General features: G+C 44.9%; 1 protein-coding gene across 2 annotated transcripts in view; it reads right to left on the minus strand.

The window, feature by feature from the left end:
- IDE (insulin degrading enzyme) overlaps window positions 1–20,096 on the minus strand; it is a 123,509-nt gene extending 103,413 nt beyond the window's left edge. For both annotated transcript variants that reach the window (XM_050804443.1, XM_050804442.1), the window contains exon 1: window positions 19,903–20,096. In XM_050804443.1, coding sequence (XP_050660400.1) covers window positions 19,903–20,000 — 98 coding nt within the window. In that variant the 5' untranslated portion in view covers window positions 20,001–20,096. The remainder of the gene's footprint in view (window positions 1–19,902) is intronic.
- Between the last annotated feature and the right edge of the window lie 2,414 nt (window positions 20,097–22,510).

Here is a 22,510-nt window from a genome sequence, read left to right on the forward strand (position 1 = left end):
ACAGAGCGAGACTCCATCTCAAAAAAAAAAAAAGGATGATCACCTATATTCTCTTCAATACCATTAAAATGGACTCATCCATAAAACTGTAACCAATCGATAAAGGCAATCCACAAGCATTCAAGACTATTAGGTAAAAAAGTGAACTCACTTTTTCTTGCCACAGTAGGCAAAACTAAGTTCAATGTTGGTAGATACAAAGAGAGCAACTGATGCTTATGTAGACAATCTAACCTAGTCTTCACGGACTAGGCTGTGTCAGCAGTACCACAGCACCAAGCACTCAAGTAGAGGCTACTTTATGATACAAGTTTCAAACTATTTTTTAAAAAAGAAATATGCTTTCTTCCACTGAAATCTTATGGAAATCTAATTCATAACATGAAATGACTAGTTCAAGAAGGGAAGAGGAAGTCATTCACACCCTCCCCCTATCCAAATGAACAAAACAAAACAAAAATTCCAGGTTCCATCAGTGTTGGTGATACTGACAAGGATTCCCAAAGCTCTGACAAGTATAGTTTAAAAATTAATGCAGAACGCCAATAAAAATACCAAAAAGCTACTTTATGGAGACATATTGATGTTAAAGTTTATATGGAAAAACAAACACACCAAGAATAAATAGCAAGGAAAGGCCAGGCACGGTGGCTCACACCTGTAATCCCAGCACTTTGGGAGACTGAGACAGGTGAATCACCTGAGGTCTGGAGTTCGAGACCAGCCTGGCCAACATGGTGAAACTTTGCCTCTACTAAAAATATAAAAATTAGCTGGGCGCAGTGGTGGGCGCCTATAGTCCCAGCTACTTGGGAGGCTGAGGCAGAAAAATCACTTGAACCCTGGAGGCAGAGGTTGCCACAGCACTCCAGCCTGGGTGACAGAGCAAGACTCTGGCTCGGAAAACAAAAAAGAACAATGGAAAAGACTAGAAAGTAGAGAATTAGACTGAAATACATATGGAAACTTAGCATTTAACAGAAGTGGCATTCAGTGTAAGAGATGGACTTTTAGGCCGGGCGCGGTGGCTCAAGCCTGTAATTCCAGCACTTTGGGAGGCCGAGACGGGCGGATCACAAGGTCAGGAGATCGAGATCATCCTGGCTAAAACGGTGAAGCCCCATCTCTACTAAAAAAATACAAAAAACTAGCCGGGCGAGGTGGCGGGCACCTGTAGTCCCAGCTACTCGGGAGGCTGAGGCAGGAGAATGGCGTAAACCCAGGAGGCGGAGTTTGCAGTGAGCTGAGATCCGGCCACTGCACTCCAGCCTGGGCGACAGAGCGAGACTCTGTCTCAAAAAAAAAAAAAAAAAAAGAGATGGACTTTTAATAGTGTCTGGACAATTGAGTTGCCATCAGGAAAAAGACAAAATCAGATCCACATCTAACATCATTCACAAATATAAACTCCCAATAAACAAGAAAACAAAATGTAAAAAATGAAACTATGTAAGTGATATGGTTTGAATCTGTGTCCCCACCAAATCTCAAGCTGAATTGTAAACCCCAGTGTTGGAGGTGGGGCCTGATGGGAGGTGACTGGATCATGGGGCAGAGTTCTCATGAATGGGTTAGCAGCATCCTCTTGGTGGTGTTCTTGTGATAGTGAGTGAGATCTGGTTGTTTAAAAGTGTGTAGCACCTCCCTCCTCCTTGGTCCTGCTCCTGCCATGTAAGCAGTGCTTTCTTCCCCTTCGCCTTCCACTATGACTGAAAGTTTCCTGAGGCCTCCCCAGAAACCGAGCAGATGCCAGCATGATGCTTCCAGCATGCCTGCAGAACTGTGGGCCAATTAAACTCTTTTCTTTATAAATTATCCAGTCTCAGGTATTTCTTTATAGCAATGTGAGAACTGACCAATACAGTAAGTACTAGATAAAAGATAGTTGAATTCTTCTTATTCTTCTTTAACTTTGGTGTACAAAAAAAATCCAGGGGCATGGATAAAAAACTAAATATAAGAGCTAAAATCATAAAACTCTTAGAAGAAAACATAGGCCAAAAGCTTCATGACATTGGATTGGGCAATGATTTCCTGGATATGACACCAAAAACACAGGCAATAAAAGAAAAAAATAAACTGAATTGGCCAGGCATGGTGGCTCACGCCTGTAATCCCAGCACTTTGGGAGGCCAAGGTAGGCAGATCACCTGAGGTTGGGAGTTCAAGACCAGCCTGACCAACATGGAGAAACCGTGTCTCTACCAAAAATAAAAAATTAGCCGGGCATGGTGGCACATGCCTGTAATCCCAGCTACTCGGGAGGCTGAAGCAGGAGAATCTCTTGAACCCAGGAAGTGGAGGTTGCGGTGAGCCGAGATCGCACTACTGCACTCCAGCCTGGGCAACAAGAGCAAAACTCCATCTCAAAAACTAAATAAATAAGTAAATAAATAAATAAACTGACCTATATTAAAATAAAAAATTTCTGTGCAAAGGATACAGTGAAAAGGCAACCTGTGGAGTGGGAAAAAATATCTGATAAGGGGTTAATATCCAGAATATATCAAAACCTTCAATAAAACAACAAAAAAATTCTAAAAGGGCAAAGGTCTTGAAAAGACACTTCTCCAAAGAAGATATACAAACGGCCAATAAGTACATAAAAAGATGCTCAACATCACTAATCATTAGAAAAGTACAAATCAAAACTAAAATGAAATGCCACTTCATACCGATTAGGATAATTATTTTAAAAACACTGTGAATACAAAAAATTAGCCAGGTGTGGTAGCGCACACGCCTGTAGTCCCAGTCAATCAGGAGGCTGAGGCAGGAGAACGGTGTGAACCCGGGAGGTGGAGCTTGCAGTTAGCAGAGATGGTGCCACTGCACTCCAGTCTGGGTGACAGAGGGAGACTCCGTCTCACAACAAACAAACAAAAAAACACATCCTGGCCAACATAGTGAAACCCCGTCTCTACTAAAAATACATAAATTAGCCAGGTGTGGTGGCGTGCGCCTGTAGTTCCAGCTACTCAGGAGGCTGAGGCAGAAGAATCCCTTGAACTTCGGAGGCAGAGGTTGCAGTGAGCCAAGATCGTGCCATTGCACTCCAGCTTGGAGACAGAGCAAGACTCGATCTCTAAAAATAATAATAATAAATAAAATAAGTTCAGGTGAGGATGTGGAAAAACTAGCCTGTGCACACTGCTAGTGGGAATAAAAAATGGTACAGCAGTATGGAAAACAGTATGGCAGTTCCTCAGAAAATTAGAAATAGAATTACCATGTGATCCAACAATTCCACTTCTGGATACATATACAAAAGAAATGAAAGCAAAGACTCGAACAGATATTTGTACAGCTATGTTCATAGCAGCAGTACTGGCAACAGCCAAAAGGTGGAAGTCACCCAAGTGTCCACTGATGGATGAATCAATAAACAAAATGTAGTTTATACAATAAAATTTATTCAGCCTTAAAAAGGAAAAAATTCTGACACATGCTACCATATGAACCTAGAAGACATACTAAATGAAATAAGCTGGCTGGGCGCGGTGGCTCACACCTGTAATCCCAGCACTTTGGGAGGCCGAGGCAGGCAGATCATGAGGTCAAGAGATTGAGACCATCCTGGTCAACATGGTGAAACCCCGTCTCTACTGAAAATAAAAAAAATAGCTGGGAGTGGTGGTGTGCACATGTAGTCCCAGCTACTCAGGAGGCTGAGGCAGGAGAATTGCTTGAACCCAGGAGGCAGAGGTTGCAGTGAGCCAAGACCACACCACTGCACACCAGCCTGGCAACAGAGCAAGACTCTGTCTCAAAAAAAAAAAGAAAAAAGAAAAGAAATCAGCTAATCACAAAAGGACAAATACTACACAACTTCACTTACATCAGGTAACTAGAGTAGTCAAATTCACAGACAGAAAACAGACTGGTGGTTGACAGGGTCTGAAGGGAGGGGAAATGGTGACTTATTATTTGATGGGCATAGAGTTTTAGTTTGGTGATATGAAAAAAGTTCTAGAGCTGGATGACGGTGATGGTTACACAACAACGTGGATGTATTTACCACGACTGAACAATGCACATAAAAATGCTCAAAATGGGCCAGGTGTGGTGGCTCATGCTTGTAATCCCAGTACTTTGGAAAGCCAAGGTGGGAAGACCACCTGAGGCCAGGAGTTTGAGACCAGTCTGGGCAACATAGTCAGACCCCATCTATACACACACACAAAAAGGTCAAAATAATAAATTTTATATTATATATTTGTTATCACAATAATAAAACCAACCATGATGGGGGGTGGGGTGGGAAACAGAATCAAAATTCTAACAAACTGGCCGGGCGCAGTGGCTCACGCCTGTAATCCCAGCACTCTGGGAGGCCCAGGCAGGTGGATCACGAAGTCAGGAGATCGAGACCACCCTGGCTAACACAGTGAAATCCTGTCTCTACTAAAAAATACAAAAAATTAGCCGGGCATAGTGGCAGGCGCCTGTAATCCCACCTACTCGGGAGGCTGAGGCAGGAGAATGACGTCAACCCTGGAGGCGGAGTTTGCAGTGAGCCTAGATCGAGCCACTGCACTCCAGCCTGGGCGACAGAGCAAGATTCCATCTCAAAAAGAAAAAGAAAAATTCTAACAAACTAACCTAACAACTATAAATGAGTAACATAATCACATTGAAGGAGTGTAAAAGAAAAGAATTTAACTATGGAAAGCTGGATTTTGACTGGATGCAATAAAGCTTAAGAGAAAAAGAACTATATGTAAATATTATGACCTATTTTAAAAGTGTTTCTCACAGGTGAGCTAGCAATTATGAAACTTTGTGTACACTAGAATTGAGGAAATAAGAAAGTAAATTGTAGAAAATGAAATCCAGTGTTCTCATTGTTGGAAAAAGAAGTTATAAATAAGAAATGGGAAAAGGCTAAAATTGTGGTACTAAGTTGGAATCAAAGGTATCAATGTAAACTTATATTTTTAATAGATACAGAAAGACACAGAAATATAAATATGTGTATATGTGGCTGTCCACTAGAAGCACTAGACTGTCCACTAGAAGCAATGGCACCTCAGCAGCAATGAGCACATCTAGTGCCCAGACCTTGGTCTCTAAAGATTATTTTCCGGCTGGGCGAGGTGGCTCACGCCTGTAATCCCAGCACTTTGGGAAGCTGAGGTCAGCAGATCACCTCAGGTCAGGAGTTTGAGACCAGCCTGGCCAACATGATGAAACCCCATCTCTACTAAAAATACAAAAATTAGCCAGGCGTGGTGGTACATGCCTGTAATTCCAGCTGCCTGGGAGGCTGAGGCAGGAGAATTGCTTGAACCTGGGAGGCAGAGATTGCAATGAGCCGAGATCACGCCATTGTACTCCAGCCTGGGCGACAGAATAAGACTCTGTCTCAAAATAAAAAAAAATTATTTTCCAATAAAAGGAACTAAGTGATTGATTCAAGGGCTAGGGCAAGAAAAATATAAGATGAGTCTGGAACACAAGTAAAACAATACTCTAAAAAAAATGGGGTTTATTCAAAATACACAGGCGCCAAAACAAAGAAACTCCTAAGGGTCAAAGCCATCATAATTTGAGCAACAAAACAAAGAACGATAGTACTGAATTTTCAGCCATAAGTTAACATAAATGTATGTTCATAGCAATATAAATAAATAACAAAAAGAAAAAGCAGGCTGGGCATGGTGGCTCACGCCTGTAATCCCAGCACTTTGGGAGGCTGAGAAAGGCGGATCACCTGAAGTCAGGAGTTCGAGACCAGTTTGGCCAACATGGTGAAATCCTGTCTCTACTAAAAATACAAAAATTAGCCAGGTATGGTGGCACACGCCTGTAGTTCCCGGTACTCAGGAGGCTGAGGCAGGAGAATTGCTTGAACCTGGGAGGCAGAGGTTGCAGTGAGGCAAGACTGTGCCACTGTGCTCCAGCCTGGGCAACAGAGTGAGACTCCATCTCAAAAAAAAAAAAAAAAAAAAAAAGAATACCAATCTTTCTCAAATTCTTCCAAAAAAGAAGAGAGAATACCTCCAAACTCATTTTAGGAAATCAGTATTACCCTGATACTAAAGCCAGACAAGGACACTATAAGAAAAGAAAATTACAGGCCAATAACCTTGATGAATACAGACAAACATTTAGCCAGACTAAGAAAAAAAGACAGAAGACACAAATAAAAACAGAGATGAAAAACGGAGACATTAGGCCAGGTGCGATGGCTCACGCCTATAATCCAGTACTTTGGGAGGCCGAGGTGGGCAGGATCACCTAAGGTCAGGAGTTTGAGACCAGCCTGGCCAACATGGTGAAACCCCGTCTCTACTAAAAATACAAAAATTAGCCAGGCGTTGTGGCAGGCGCCTGTAATCCCAGCTACTCAGGGAGGTTTGAGGCAGGAGAAACACTTGAACCCGCGAGGCGGAGGTTGCAGTGAGCCGAGATCACACCACTGTACTCCAGCCTGGGGGACAAGAGCGAGACTTCGTCTCAAAAGAGAAAAAAAGAGAAAGAAAAAGAAAAAGGAGACATTACAATTGGTACTGCAAAAATTCAAAAGATCATTAGTGGCTACTATGAGCAACTATATGCCAATAAATTGAAAAATCTAGAAGAAATGGGTAAATTCCTAGACACACACAACCTACCAAGATTGAACCATGAAGAAATCCAAAACCTAAACACACCAACAAGTAACAAGATTGAAGCCGTAATAAAGTCTGCCAGCTAAGAAAAGCCCAGGACCCATGGCTTTCCTGCTGAATTATACTAAATATTTAAATAACTAATACCAATTCTGCTCAAATTATTCCAAAAAATAGAGGAGGAAGGAATAACTCCAGACTCATTCTATGAGGCCAGTATTACCCTGATACCAAAACCATACAAAGACACATAAAAAAATGAAAACTACAGGCCAATATCACTGATGAATATTGGTGCAAATACCCTCAACAAAATACTCGCAAACCAAATTCAACAGCATTTTAAAAGGATCATTCACCGTGATCAAGTGAGATATATCCCTGCAATGCAAGGATGGTTCAACATCAACACACTTATTGCAAACAATAAATGTGATACACCACATTAACAGAATGAAGGGGGAACAACCCCACACGAATCTCAACAGATGTAGAAAACAGGCTAAGTATAGTGGCTCATGCCTATCATCCCAACATTTTGGGAGGCTGGAATGAAAGGATGGCTTGAGTTCAAGAGCTCAAGACCAGCCTGGGCAACATAGCAAGACACCACCTCTACAAAAACAGCTGGACATGATGGCACACGCCTATATTCCCAAGTACTCAGGGATGCTAAGTAGAAAGATCCCTTGAGCTCAAGAATTTAGGTCTGCAGTGAGCCATGATTGCACCACTGCACTCCAGTCAGGCTGACAAGAGTGCAATAGTGTCTCAAAAACAAAAACAAAAACAAAAACAAAAAAAGATGGCCAGGTGCAATGGTTCATACCTGTAATCCCAGCACTTTGGGAGGCCAAGGCAGGTGGATCACCTGAGGTCAGGAATTCAAGACCCGTCTGACCAACATGGAAAAACCCCGTCTCTACTAAAAATACAAAATTAGCCGAGTGTGGTGGCACATGACTGTAATCCCAGCTACTTGGGAGGCTGAGGCAGGAGAATCGCTTGAACCCAGGAGGCAGAGGTTGCAGTGAGCCAAGATCTTGCCATTGCACTCCAGCCTGGGCAACAAGAGCAAAACTCCATCTCAAAAACAAAAACAAAAACAAAATCCCTCTTCACGGACAGCTTTCAGATGCCACATGCAGGATCTGTGAAAAAAGGGGAAAAAATAGATGCAGAAAAATAATTTGACAATATTCAACAGCCTTTCATGGTAAAAACTCTCAACAAATTAGGTATACAAGGAATACCTCCATTGTGTACTTCAGTACAATAAGGGCCATGGAAGACAAGCAAACAATGAACATATTCAGCAGTGAAAAGTTGAAAGCCTTTCCTCTATAATCAGGAACAAGCATGATGAGGATGCCCACTCTCACTTCTATTCATCAGTGATAATTTTCTGATTTTGATGGTATTGTGATTATATAGAGAATCACACTAAAAAGGCCAGGCACAGTGGCTCCCGCCTGTAATCCCAACACTTTGGGAGGCCGAGGTGGGGGGATCACCTGAGGTCAGGAGTTCAAGACCAGCCTGACCAACATGGAGAAACCTCGTTTCTACTAAAAATACAAAAATTAGCCGAGCGTGGTGGCACATGCCTGTAATCCCAGCTACTTGGGAGGCTGAAGCAGGAGAATGGCTTGAACCCGGGAGGTGGGGGTTGCAGTGAGCCAAGATCTCGCCATTGCACTCTACCAGGCCAATAGAGTGAGACTCTGCCTCAAAAACAAACAAACAAAAACAAAAACAACAACAACAACAAAAACTTAGGAATAAATTTAACAAAAGAAATGTAAAACTTAAACTCTAAATGGAAAGACTCCCATGTTCATGGATGAGAGGACAGTATTTTTAAGATAACAGTAATCCCCAAATAGATTAAAATCCCACCTAAGACTTCTTTTTTGCAGAAATTGACAAATTGATCCTAAGACTTGTTTGGAAATGCAGAGGACCCAGAATGGTCAAAAAAGTCTTGAGAAAGAAAAACAAAGCTGGAAGACTCAAACTGCCTGACTTCAAAACAACTGTAAACAAAATAGTGTGGTACTGGCATCAGGATAAACATACAGATTAATGGAACAAAACAGAAAGCTCAGAGATAAACTCTCACTTTTTGATCAATTTATTTTTGAAAAGGATGATGGCTGGGCATGTTGTAATCTCAGCACTTTGGGAGGCCGAGGTGGGCAGATCACTTGATGCCAGGAGTTCAAGACTAGCCTGGCCAAGATGGTGAAACCCCATCTCTACTAAAAATACAAAAATTATCTGGGCACAGTGGTGGACGCCTGTAGTCCCAGCTACTCAGGAGGCTGAGGCATGAGAATTGTTTAAACATGGGAGGCGGAGGTTGCAGTGAGCAGAGATCATGCCACTGCACTCCAACCTGGGCAACAGAGCAAGACTCCATCTCAAAAAAAAAAAAAAAAAAAAACCCCCAAAAAGGATGCCAAAACAATTCAATGAGGAAAGACTAGTCTTTTCAACAAACAGTACTGGATATCCACATGTAAAAAGGTGAAGTTGGACTCTTACCTCACACCATATATATAAACTAACTCAAAATAGATCAAAGACTTCCATGTAACAGCTAAATAATTAAATAATACAACTCTTTTTTTCTTTTTTTTTTTTTTTTTTTGAGACAGTTTTGCTCTTGTTGCCCAGGCTAGAGTGCAAAGGGGTGATCTCAGCTCACTGCAACGTCCACCTTCCAGGTTCAAGTGATTCTCCTGTCTCAGCCTCCTGAGTAGCTGGGATTACAGACGCCTGTCACTACGCCTGGCTAATTTTGGGTATTTTTAGTAGAGACGGGGTTTCACCATGTTGGCCAGGCTGGTCTCGAACTCCTGACCTCAGGTGATCTGCCCACCTCGGCCTCCCAAAGTGCTAGGATTACAGGTGTGAGCCACCACGCCTAGCCAATAATACAAATATTAAAAGAAAATTTAAGAGTAAATCTTTGTGCCAGCTACTTGGGTGCCTGAGACAGGAGAATCACTTCAAGCCGTGAGGCGGAGGCTACAGTGAGCTGAGATCAGGCCACTACACTCCAGCCTGGCAACAGAGCGAGACTCCATCTCAAAAAAAAAACCCCAAAACTTAAAGTCTCAGATTCATGAAGCTAGGAAGTTTAAAGATGATCTGGTCCCCTCTCACCCACCTCTGCCAAAAAAACACATGAGTCTAGGTGTGGTGGCTCACGCCTGTAATCCCAACACTTTGAGGGGCCAAGGTGGGCGGATCACCTGAGGTCAGGAGTTCGAGACCAGCCTGGCCAACATGGTGAAACCCCATCTCTACTAAAAATACAAAATTAGCTGGGCATGGTGGCACATGCCTGTAGTCTCAGCTACTTGGGATACTGAGGGAGAGAACTGCTTGAACCTGGGAGGCGGAGGTTGCAGTGGGTCAAGATCGCGCCACTGCACTCCAGCCTGGGTGACAGAGAGAGACTCCGTCTCAAAAAAAAAAAAAAAAAGAAAAAATTAGCTGGGGCATGGTGGGGGGCGCCTATAATCGCAGCAACTCGGGAGGCTGAGGAATGAGAATTGCTTGAACTCAGGAGGCAGAGGTCGCAGTGAGCGCCACTGCACTCCAGCCTAGGCAACAGAGCGACACTCTGTCTCAAAAAAAAAAAAAAAGAAAAGAAAGATATGGTATTTGTTATTTTCTCAAGACTCCATCCTCCCCAAAATCTCTTTGGCTAGAAGTTCGGACTATTTCACTTCTGATGTCATCTTCCACCTCTCTAACACCCAACCTCTCCAACTATGTTTCCTTCTTATCCCTAAATGTAAGCATTGCCAAGGCTGGCCCCTTCCCCACCACATCTGAACATAGATTATTTTTCCTATATCCATCCATGTCTGTGTCTTCAACTCTATGCTCAGATTTAGGAAATCAGCTCAGGCCTTCTTACCAAGTTCCAGTCATATTTCAAATGCTTCCTGCAGATCTCCCCTTGGCTATCCAGTAATCACTTCAGACTCAATATCAGCAACTACCATGTATATTATTCCTAAAAATATCTCCCTGTTTTAATATCCCCATCTCTACTAAAGATGCCGTGCTACCTCTAGGAAGAAGATAATATAATGGTCACCCCTGAGGTTCTTGAGTGAGCCCAGCTGAATTCATATCTCGCTAAGCCACTTATTAGCTGTGTGTCCTTGAGCAAGTTAACCTCTTTGAGCTTCAATATCCTTATCTGAAAGAAAAAAAAAAAAAACACCACCACCACCACTCTCCCACAGAATTCCTGTGGCCATTAAAGACAACGACATATGCAGCCAGGTGCAGTGGCTCACGGCTGTAATCCCAGTACTTTGGGAGGCCAACGTAAGTGGACTGCTTGAACCGAGGAGTTTGAGACCAGTCTGGGCAACATGACGAAACCCTGTCTCTACAAAAAAAAAAAAAAAAAACCCCCCAAAATTAGCCAGGTATGGTGGTATGTGCCGAGTTCCAGCTACTAGTCCCAGCTACTTGGGGAACATGGGAGTACTGAGGTGGCAGGAGAATCACCTGAGCCGGGAGAGGTCGAGGCTGCAGTGAGGCCTGATCACACCACTGCACTCCACCTAGGGGCGACAGAGTGAGAGTGACTGTTTCTCACACATACACATACACGCACGCACGCACGCACGCACGACATATGCAAAGCTCCTAATAAAATGCATAAACTGGGGTTATTATAAGTGAAATAAGCCAGGCACAGAAAGACAGATATCACATGTTCTTACTTATTTGTGGGATCTAAAAATCAAAACAACTGAACTCATGGAGATAGAGTAGCGATGGTTACCAGAGGCTGGGAAGGGTAGTGGATGGTTGAGGGCAGGTGGGGATGGTTAATGGGTACCAAAGGAAAAAAAAAAAAAAAGACCTAGTATTTGATACCACAATAGGGTGACTATAATCAACAATAATTTAATTGCACATTTCAAAATAATTAAGCGAGTTTAATTGGATTGTTTGTAACAAAGAATAACTGCTTGAGGGGATGACTACCTCCCACCCAAAGAAACATTAACATATAATAGGCATTCAATAAATATTAGCTACTAAATCTTTTAAAATAAAACATTATCAGCGGCAGCAACAGCATTACAGCTGAATCCACTTAGACCCCAGCACAGGTCAGACTTGTTCTACGCTCCCCATGGGAGCTGAGGGTAATAGCCAGCCCAAAAGTGCCTACAAGACTGTGCCCCACTGCTGTACCCAATCAACCTGTTCTCTTGGTATGCCTTTGGAAAACCTGCCACCTGCCAGGCAGGACAAACATCTCACATAGCTGAACTTCCCAGAGCTGGGTCTCCCCCACGAGAGTTTTCCCTACCCTGGTGGCCCTTCCTAGACTCAAAGTCACTCTGGCTCAAGATCTCAGGCTTCTCTGACTCCCCCATCATCCCTATACCCAATCAATAGCTAAACCCTGCTGAATCCTTCTTGCACATGTCTTCTGCAGACACTCTTCTTTCCCTGTCATTTGTACTACCTTCTTCATCCCTCAGTCTCCGCCTGCATTTCAAACTGTGCTTACAAAAAACAGCCAGATTAATTATCCTAAAACATAGCTTTCATATGTCACTCTATTGCTCAAAAAGTATCTGAGGTTCTCTACATCCAATAGGACAAAATTTCACTTTCCTTTGCTGATATTGTGAATTTCCCTACTTCTGCACCTTTGCTAATACCATTCCTTCTATCTAAAACATTTTCTCTTCTGGTTGTGGTGGCTTATGCCTGTAATCACAGCACTTTGGGAGGCAGAGGCAGGAGGATTGCTCAAAGCCAGGAGTTAGAGACCAGTATGGACAACATAGCAATATCCTGCCTCTACAGAAATTTAAAAAATTAGCCAGGCGGCTGGGCGCGGTGGCTCAAGCCTGTAATCCCAGCACTTTGGGAGGCCGAGACGGGCGGATCACGAGGTCAGGAGATCGAGACCATCCTGGCTAACATGGTGAAACCCCGTCTCTACTAAAAATACAAAAAAAAAAAAAAAACACTAGCCGGGCGAGGTGGCGGGCGCCTGTAGTCCCAGCTGCTCAGGAGGCTGAGGCAGGAGAATGGCATGAACCTGGGAGGTGGAGCTTGCAGTGAGCTGAGATCCGGCCACTGCACTCCAGCCTGGGTGACAGAGCGACACTCCGTCTCAAAAAAAAAAAAAAAAAAAATTAGCCAGGCATGGTGGCACAAGTCTGTAGTCCTAGCTACTCAGGAGGCTGAGGTGAGAGGATCACTTGACCTCAGGAGTTCAAGGCTGCAGTGAGCTTTGATCGTGCCACCACATTCCAGCCTGGGTGACAGAGTGAGATCCTGTCTCCAAAAAACAAAATGTTTTCTCAACTCTCCTTCTTTGTTCATCCAAATTCAATATTTCCTTCAAAGACTCTTGCTCAAACCCTGCGTTCTCTGCCAAGCTCTCCCCAATCTTACTAGTAGCAGAGTGTTCTCAGCAGAGGGAAAACAGTGCAAATGATCTGAGGTAAGAGCAAGTCAAGCAAGGAGACCAGTGTGACTCATACTGTTGAGTAGGAAGTTTATTACTTAAACCTAAAATTTGAGGGAGAGGTTCTGGCTAGACAAATACATTTGGAAGTTGTCAGAATATAGATTAGGCCTATCTTACAGAATGTTTGCGATGATCGATATGATACCGGGGCATATTTGCATGACTGCCATTCAGCAATGAACTCATACATCTTTATGAATGATGTTAAATGAATGTTAAATGAAAAAAAGTAACTCAGAGAAGAAAAGTTTGTACTAAAGGTCAAAAGCAATAAAACTAAACAATATACTACCTAAGAAGTATTAAATGTGATAAAGCTATAAAGAAAACTAAGGAAATTGTTATCCAAATATAGAACAGTACAGCCAGGTGCAGTGGCCCACGCCTGTAATCCCAGCACTTTGGGAGGCTGAGGTGGGTGGATTACCTGAGGTCAGGGGTTTAAGACCAGCCTGGGCAACGTGGTGAAACCCCATCTCTACTAAAAATACAAAAATTAGCCATGCATGGTGGTGCACGCCTATAGTCTCAGCTACTTGGGAGGCTGAGGCAGGAGAATCGTTTGAAGCCGGGAGGCAGAGGTTGCAGTGAGTGGAGATCGCGCCACTATACTCCAACCTGGGCAACAAGGCCAGACTCTTTCTCAAAATAATAATAATAATACCTCTACAGGGGAGGAATAGAGTTACAACTGGGCAGGTGAGCACAGACAGGTTCAAAGTTGCTGGAAATGTTCTATTTCCTAAAGTAGATGGTACACAGGTGTTTGTTTTGTTTTTCTTCTTTGTCCTATATACTCGGGCTTGTACAATATTAAATAAGAGAGTACAAAAACAAGAAGCAATATATAAACCTCAAACAGATGTTTCACAATGTTTTTAATAATTATTAAATTGAGAAAAAGGAAGAGTAATTTTGTGACCTGTATAACAAGGCCTAAAAATAAGAAAGGATTTAGTCATATAAAGAAAAGAGAGAAAGGGAATCTCGGAATTGGGAATGAATAGGTCATGTAAAAGGAGACAGCAAATTGGTAAGTCTGACTGGAGAAGAGTTAGGCTGAAAAGTTGGGCTAAGGCCAGCCAACAGAATGCTTACATGCTGGGTCAAGAAGTTTGAACATGATCTTGAAATAGTGCAGAACCACTGGTGATCTTTAGGCAAGACAACAGCTTGGGAAAAGTGATTTATTAATCTGACAGTGATGATAAGAATCAACTAGTAGGGAGACAGAAGGCTGGAAAAGTCAGTTCTAAAACCTGTTCAGGTGAGATAATCTCACTGATGTAAGATGTTACTGAAGATGATCACGTTCTGAACTAGGATGGTGATGAGGGTCAAGATCACTCCAAGAAACTTTAGGAGTCTTTAAGATGAAAGACTCAGGAGGATTGGGTCTTGGGAATAGGCAATGAGGGAAAAAGATTCAAAGATTTTCAAACTAAACTGAAAAAAATGATAATACCAACATCACAAAACTAAGGACTCTGCAGAGAAAAATCGTTCTGAAAAAAGACCATTAATCAATTAAGTTATGCAATAAATATGTACTGAGTACCTACTATGTGTCAGGCAGAGTGTGATGCCTTCCCTTCAGAAAGCAGCTTGTGAGTCCTACTTTAAAAAGTTAGGTTGCCGGGCGCAGTGGCTCATGCCTGTAATCCCAGCACTTTGGGAGGCCGAGGCAGGTGGATCACGAGGTCAGGAGATAGAAACCATCCTGGCTAACACCGTGAAACCCCGCTTCTACTAAAAACACACAAAAAAATTAGCTGGGTGTGGTGGCGGGCACCTGTAGTCCCAGCTACTCAGGAGGCTGAGGCAGGAGAATGGCGTGAACCTGGGAGGTGGAGCTTGCAGTGAGCCGAGATCGTGCCACTGCACTCCAGACTGGGCAACAGAGCGGAGACTCTGTCTCAAAAAATAAAATAAAATAAAATAAAACAATAAAAATAAAAAATAAAAGGCCGGGCGCGGTGGCTCAAGCCTGTAATCCCAGCACTTTGGGAGGCCGAGACGGGCAGATCACGAGGTCAGGAGATCGAGACCATCCTGGCTAACACGGTGAAACCCCGTCTCTACTAAAAAATACAAAAAACTAGCCGGGCGAGGTGGCGGGCGCCTGTAGTCCCAGCTACTCGGGAGGCTGAGGCAGGAGAATGGCGTAAACCCGGGAGGCGGAGCTTGCAGTGAGCCGAGATCGCGCCACTGCACTCCAGCCTGGGTGACAGAGCCAGACTCCGTCTCAAAATAAAATAAAATAAAATAAAATAAAATAAAAAAAAAATAAAAAAAAAGTTATGCCGAGCACAGTGGCTCATGCCTGTAATCCCAGCACTTTGGAAGGCCAAGGCGGGTGGATCACCTGAGGTCAGGAGTTCGAGACCAGCCTGGCCATCATGGTGAAATCCCGTCTCTACTAGAAATACAAAAATTAGTTGTGTGTGGTGGCACCCACCTGTAATCTCAGCTACTCTGGAGGCTGAGGCAGGAGAATCACTTGAACCTGGGAGGTGGAAGTTGCAGTGAGCCAAGATCCTGTCACTCTCCAGCCTGAGCGACAGAACGAGACTCAGTCTCAAAAAAAAAAAAAAAAAAAAAAAGTTATACCTTTAATAGGCAAAAAGAAACAAAACAGTTCTTTAAGAAGAATAAAATAATTTTGTGAGTCCCACTTTTTAAAAAAGTAATCTGTATTGTGATTAAAAAAAATACTAAGTTGTTTTTCAAAATTAATTGAAAAAAACAAAACATAAGAGTGGAGGTGTCAGCCGGGCGCCGTGGCTCAAGCCTGTAATCCCAGCACTTTGGGAGGCCGAGACGGGCGGATCACGAGGTCAGGAGATTGAGACCATCCTGGCTAACACGGTGAAACCCCGTCTCTACTAAAAAAATACAAAAAACTAGCCGGGCGAGATGGCGGGCACCTGTAGTCCCAGCTACTGGGGAGGCTGAGGCAGGAGAATGGCGTAAACCCGGGAGGCGGAGCCTGCAGTGAGCTGAGATCCGGCCACTGCACTCCAGCCTGGGCCACAGAGCGAGACTCCGTCTCAAAAAAAAAAAAAAAAAAAAAAAAAAAAAAAAAAAAAAAAAGAGTGGAGGTGTCTAGTAAAGGGTCAGAGGTAAAGGAGTTTACTGTTTATTACTGAAAGCTCCTTGAGGACAAGATTTATGGCTATCTTTGCATTTACATAGTACTGGACACAGTGTGTGATCGCTACAGAGTAGATATTCAAATAATGTCTAAACTAACAGAACAATGAGGACAGACGAAGACCAGCCAACTGAGAACTCTCCAAAACCTAACATATCTATAGAGGATCTACCCCTGTGGAAGGAAAGTGCTCTAGCCTTGTCATCCTGGCTAAAAGGTAGCCTGATCCTCTGGGTACATGTTTAGGAGATATAAAATACCAACAGAAAAACAGAAAGGAAACCAATGTTTATGAAACATATACGGGGCCTGGCACAGTGGCTCATGCCTGTAACCCCAACACTTTGGGAGGCGGGGGGATTGCTTCAGCCCAGGAGTTTGAGACCACCCTGGGCAACACCACGAAACCCCAACTCTACCAAAAATACAAAAATTAGTTGTGGGATGGGGACGTGAGCCTGCAGTCCCAGCTACTCAGGAGGCTGAGGTGGGAGGATCGCTTGAGCCCAAGAGGTAAAGATTGCAGTGAGCTGAGATCACACCACTGCACTCCAGCCTGAGCAACAGAGTGAAACCCTGTATCGAACTTAAAAGAAAACATACTGAACTTTTCCTCCCCATCCTGGGAAGACTGTCCTCAATCTAATTTTTTTTTTTTTTTTTTTTTAAGACAGAGTCTCGCTCAGTCACCCAGGCTGGAGTGCAGTGACACGATCTCAGCTCACTGCAACCTCCGCCTCCTGGGTTCAAGTGATTCTCCTGCCTCAGCCTCCCGGGTTCAAGCAATTCTCCTGCCCTAGCCTCACGAGTAGCTGGGATTACAAGCGCCCACCACCACACGCCCAGCTAATTTTTTTGTATTTTTAGTAGAGATGGGGTTTCACGATGTTGCCCAGGCTGGTCTTGAACTCCTGACCTCAAGTGATCCGCCCACCTCGGCCTCCCAAAGTTCTGGGATTACAGGCATGAGCCACTCCACCTGGCCTCAACCCTAACTTTCAAGACAGGCAGGATGTGTGGATTAGGTTAATTAAAGAAACTCAGCGATACCCTGTCCTTTTACACTACTAAAAGGCATTTTTCTGATTAAAAGTAGTTTAAAAGCTTGAATGTTGATAGTCCCAACTGACATACCACTGTTTCCTAAGCCTACAGAACAGGGAAATGCAAAGTAGGGCTGCCTGCAAAGTGAGATGACTGATGCCCAGGTGGCTCAAGTTGTTGCCAGGGAAATGGGCTATTATCTCCAGGTGCCCCAACAGTTCAGATAATTCCACACAGTCCCAAGTTATAAAATATGGCTGAACACAGAACAAGGAGGTTACTTTGTAAATGGATTGATTTTAAATAAATGCTTTAAGACCATCTCTGTCTCAAGAGGTTAGACCAGAAAATGAATGCCCAAATACCAGCAGAGGCAGTACTTGTGTTTGCAAGTACCTAACAGTTAAGAGCTCAGGCTCCGACGCCAGATAGACATGGGTTTTTAAATCCCTGCTCTTCCAGCAAATAGCTGTGTGGCTATCTCGGTTAAGACATTCTTCCTACGATGTACAGTAGGGCTGACTGCATTCTTCAAGGTGTGAATATGTGGTAGCTTCAGACGTTAGGGCTTTCCTTCCTAAAACTATGCCCCAATCCCTTTGGTTGGACCTGTATTTTCCTTAAAAGCCTCACTCACTCATTTTAGGCTAGAGCTTTCCAGCTGGCTCATCTCATTCATTATGCTTTGAATCTCCCAAATTTCCATCTTCGAGAAAAACATATCTTGAAACTCTGGATGGTCGACTGGACTTAATAACTACAGAGAAAATGTAATTTTCACTAGAACATACAAACCACTTAGTTATATAAAACTTAAAATTGGTGCTTTCTTTAAAAATCACAAATGCTATATGCTGGAGACAGTATGAAGCTAAGCCTAGCCTATCAGTAATGAATTTAGAACAAAAGCGGACTGATCCAAAAGAGGACAAAAGGAGGCATCCTGCCTGTGCTTACCACCTGATTCTCTAAGCTCAGGGGTCTTTTGCACATTATAGGAGATTTTGTGATGTAATGGAAAACAGAGGAGAACAAGTTCCATACAGTATTCATTTGTATTAGCTTTTCTTAGTGCCCCACTGCTACCGTCCTAACACAGGCAGTAAAGACTAAGTCCCAACAGGTTTCTCTGCCTCAGGACTCTCTCCACTCCCTGACATCCTGCACACAGCCACCAAACTACTTTTCTAAACTCCCAGTTCCATCAATAACTTCCCAGCTTAAAAACTTAAGGGCTCCCTACCTACTACGCACTGGGAAAATCTCAACTGGAATTCAAGACCCAGGCCAGCATTACCCTACCGTTATAATACAGGACTTGTGTCCTCCTAATTCCCCCAGGGAAATCCTCTAAAGCTTCAACCAGACTAATCGGCTCACCGTTCCAACACAAACTGCCCGCATATCTAGGCTGGATTACGCCCACGGCAGCCCTCACTCCAATCTTTCCGCCATTTCTTGCAAAGCCAGCCTACCCCCCACTTTTCTATCTCTACCTCCACACATTAGCCATACTACTCATCTTCTGACCCTCATCAACACACCCTTTTAGCTATCTCAATTCCCGTGGCATCCCAATCCGCTCCAATCAAATCAAAGTTCCTTGGAAGGCACACACATACTTTACATAGAGGGTCCATCACAGTGCCCTGCACTTAGTAGGTGCTGGCTATTTCTGATTAAAACCAGGAGGGGTTCAAATAATGTTTCTAGGGAGGGCAAGATAATACTGCCTATCCTCTTCCATTCGTAGTAAAAAATATTCAACGTTCACTACAAGCCTGAAAAAGCCTAGCGTACGCAGATCAACGGTGAAGTGGAGAGCACGCCACTGGATGGCAAAAAACCTGTGTCCTAATCCTGATTTTGCCACAATCTCGGCAATTGTCGGGAAATCAAGCCATCTCTCGGAGCCCCGGTTGTCTCCGAGCAAAACAAGGGAGCTGCTGTAGAGGATCCCGAGGTATCTTTCGGCTCCTAAATGTCCCCTGATAGGAAACCCCACACTCTTCTTCTCACTAAGGCGGGAGGCTGACAAACTTTTTTTTCCCAGCGCGGGCATTCCACACGGTCCTGGAAACTCAGCGCCCAGAGGAAAGGGCAGGGCTGAGGGCAAGGTAAGAAGCGGTCCCCCAAAAGTCGCCGGATTCCTTTACCCCACGGCTCGAGTCCGCCTCAGGTTCCCGGCCCCCTCACAGGCGGACTCCGGCAGAGTGACGCGGCGCGGCTCCCGGGTGCAGGCCGGGTGACTCTGTCCGCCCCCGCGCCCCCACACTACTGGCACACGCCCCGTGGCCCCGGGTAACGGCCCCGGTCCCTCACCAGCCCGAGGGACGTCCCCGACTCTGGACCAGGCCTCTGGCTCCCGCCTGGCCAGCCGCTCTTCCGGGCCCTGGGGCGGCCTCAGCGTGGCAGTCCCGGCCCCAGGCCGGCGGGACGGGCGGCGTGAGGGGCAGCGGCGGCGGCTTTAAGTGCTGAATCACCACTTTGCAACCCGAGCGCCAAACCACCGTGACCCACGGGGCCCGAGGGCCCGGGCGCCCCATTCCACTTACCCACACAGGCGCTCCGGGGGCGGCAGGCGGGCGCCGAAGACTGAGCGGAAGGTGCTGGGCAGCGCGGGGTGCCGAAGCCACGCTAGCCGGTACCGCATTAGCCAGCGCAGTCGCCGGGATCACCGCGAACGCTTCCTGCTTGCGCTTCGAGCCGGCCCTGCGCACTGCGCATGCTCTAGCCGCCGCGCCGCGCGGTCTCCCGGGAGCTGCAGGGAGGCAGCCGCTCCGGGTTTTGCCTGGAGCCGGACGGGGCGAAGACGCTAGCGAGGACGTTGGGGACGGCGGCCTGCCGAGGCCTGAGCTGGCAGGCTGGTGGGACGGGCGTCTGGCCGGGGCGCTTTAGGAGCCAGCACCCAGACTTTCCCAGGCGGGGAGGGTCCCAGTTAGGTCCCACCGGCCGCACTTGTGAGGGTGGCGAGGTGTCTGGCTGTGAGGGAGCAAGGGGCCGTTCATGAAAACAGTGAGGGCACACGGGGCCATGTTTTCTGAGGCACCCCCCACTGACTAGCGTGCCGGACCCTGCAGGTGTCGGAACTAGGTTCCTGGTCTCGGCGGCTTCACAGAAAATGAATCCGCGGCGGGCGCGCGGCTCGCGGGCTCCCTCTAGAGCGCGGTGGGGACGTGGACCGCGAAGGCACACGTGCGCTGGAGACCAGGCTGGAGTGCGACGTGGGGGAAATTCAGACGCAGGGTTCCGCGGTAGAGAGGTCAGGACCCAGGGGGACGTTTCCATCCTTGGGGAAGCTAGCAGGTCTCTTAAGAAGAAGGTGCGGATGGGACGGGCGCCACAGCAAAACAAGGCTTCAGATCCAGAGTAGAAACTACTACTCTTATTAGTACTCCGTACTAGGAATACTACTAGTGTCAGTCGGCTTCAGTCGTTCCTTTTTAAACAAAGAATTTTCTCCCCAGTGGGAAAGAATGCTTTGCACCCACGAACAGCCTAATAGTTGTTATGGATCTAACTTTCCATAATACCTTATGGGAGTCTTTAAGGAAGAATGCGATTATGGATGGTAACTTCCCAGCTTAAGTACTTTTAGGTTTCTGATTGGTAGACCAAAGACTGCAACCAAAAACAGTGTCCTTAGTCCAAGTATTGCTTTAAATGGGAATTCAGTAGGAGGATTCCTTAATCAAGTTGATGCTTTATCGAAGGCGTACCCACGGTCTTTTTAACAATGCAGTTTCACCTAAAGGCAAACCTTTGGATGAAAACAGGTAAAAAATTATGGCAAGCCTCCTAGTGGGGTTTGCAAGTGCGTGGTTTTAAGAATCTTTAAATTACCAGTCCCAATGCAGAGTAGCCAATCGCCTTGAAGCAGCTCCTCTGAGAGTGTAAATGCAGACTTTCTGAATACATCTATGCTCCATTAATGGAATCTATAAATGAACTGGGTAAAGGGTAGATTCAGACTTGGAGGGCTTGAAACATATACAATTTGGGGGACCTCTTTGAGACATAAAATACAAATTATAAATACAGAATTAGCAGTCAAAAGATTACTATAGAGAGAAAATACATCGCAACAAATACTGGAGACTTGGAGGTTAGTACCTTTTTTTTCCCTGAGATCTCTTTAGGCTATTTATTAGAAATGTTTACATAAAAATGCTTCCAGATGGCCAGGCGTGGTGGCTCATGCCTGTAATCCCAGCACTTTGGGAAGCCAAACTGGGCGGATCACGAGGTCAGGAGTTCGAGACCAGCCTGACCAACATGGTGAAACCCCGTCTCTACTAAAAATACAAAAATCAGCTGGGCGTGGTGGCACGCACCTGTAATCCCAGCTACTCAGGAGGCTGAGGCAGGAGAATCACTTGAACCTGGGAGGCGGAGGTTGCAGTGAGCTGAAATCACATCACTGCACTCCAGCCTGGGCAACAAAATGAGAGCTTCTAGACAACTGGCTTTCCCTCTACAAATCCCAGTTTGGAGCCTGTGCAAGTGAGCAGCCCTGAAGTTTAAACTTCATTGGCTTCATGATAAATTTCCCTCTGGTTGAAGTGGATGTCCTGGATAAGAAAGAATAATATTAATATAGTCTCATAACTATCGTCTCAATAAAAAGGAGGTGGATGGAAAGAAAAGTAACAATTTTGAGGGTCTACTCTATGTCTGACATTGTACATTGATCCTTCATTAGTCATCATGGCCACCCTCTGTAATGGATATTTCCCCACCTACCAGAGATGAGGAAGCTGTGGCAGAGAGAGGTTAAGTAACTTGCCAACAATTGGACAAAAAGAGTGGAGTTGTAATTTGAACTCGGGACTGTCTGATTCCAAAAGCTGTGATTCGCTCATCTCATTTATGACTTGACAAATGTTTGTTGAATTCCTTACAGATACCAGGTACTATAAAGGTGCTGGGGATACAGCAGTGGACAAAAAAGACAAAAGTTTCTGTCTTGATGGAGCTTACCTTCTAGCTGTGTGGGAAAAACAGATAATAATCAAGTAAGTGAGTAAGTGATATGAAGGAACGGGTGGTCAGGAAAGGCCCCTCTGAGGAAGTGACATTCAAGCAGACCCCAGAATGATGAGAAAAAGTAGGAAATGTGAAGATCTGGGGTATAATCTTTCCCACTCTCACTCAAACAAGTAT

The sequence above is a fragment of the Macaca thibetana genome, chromosome 9 (assembly GCF_024542745.1).
Source record: "Macaca thibetana thibetana isolate TM-01 chromosome 9, ASM2454274v1, whole genome shotgun sequence".
In the NCBI taxonomy this organism is placed as follows: Eukaryota; Metazoa; Chordata; class Mammalia; order Primates; family Cercopithecidae; genus Macaca; species Macaca thibetana.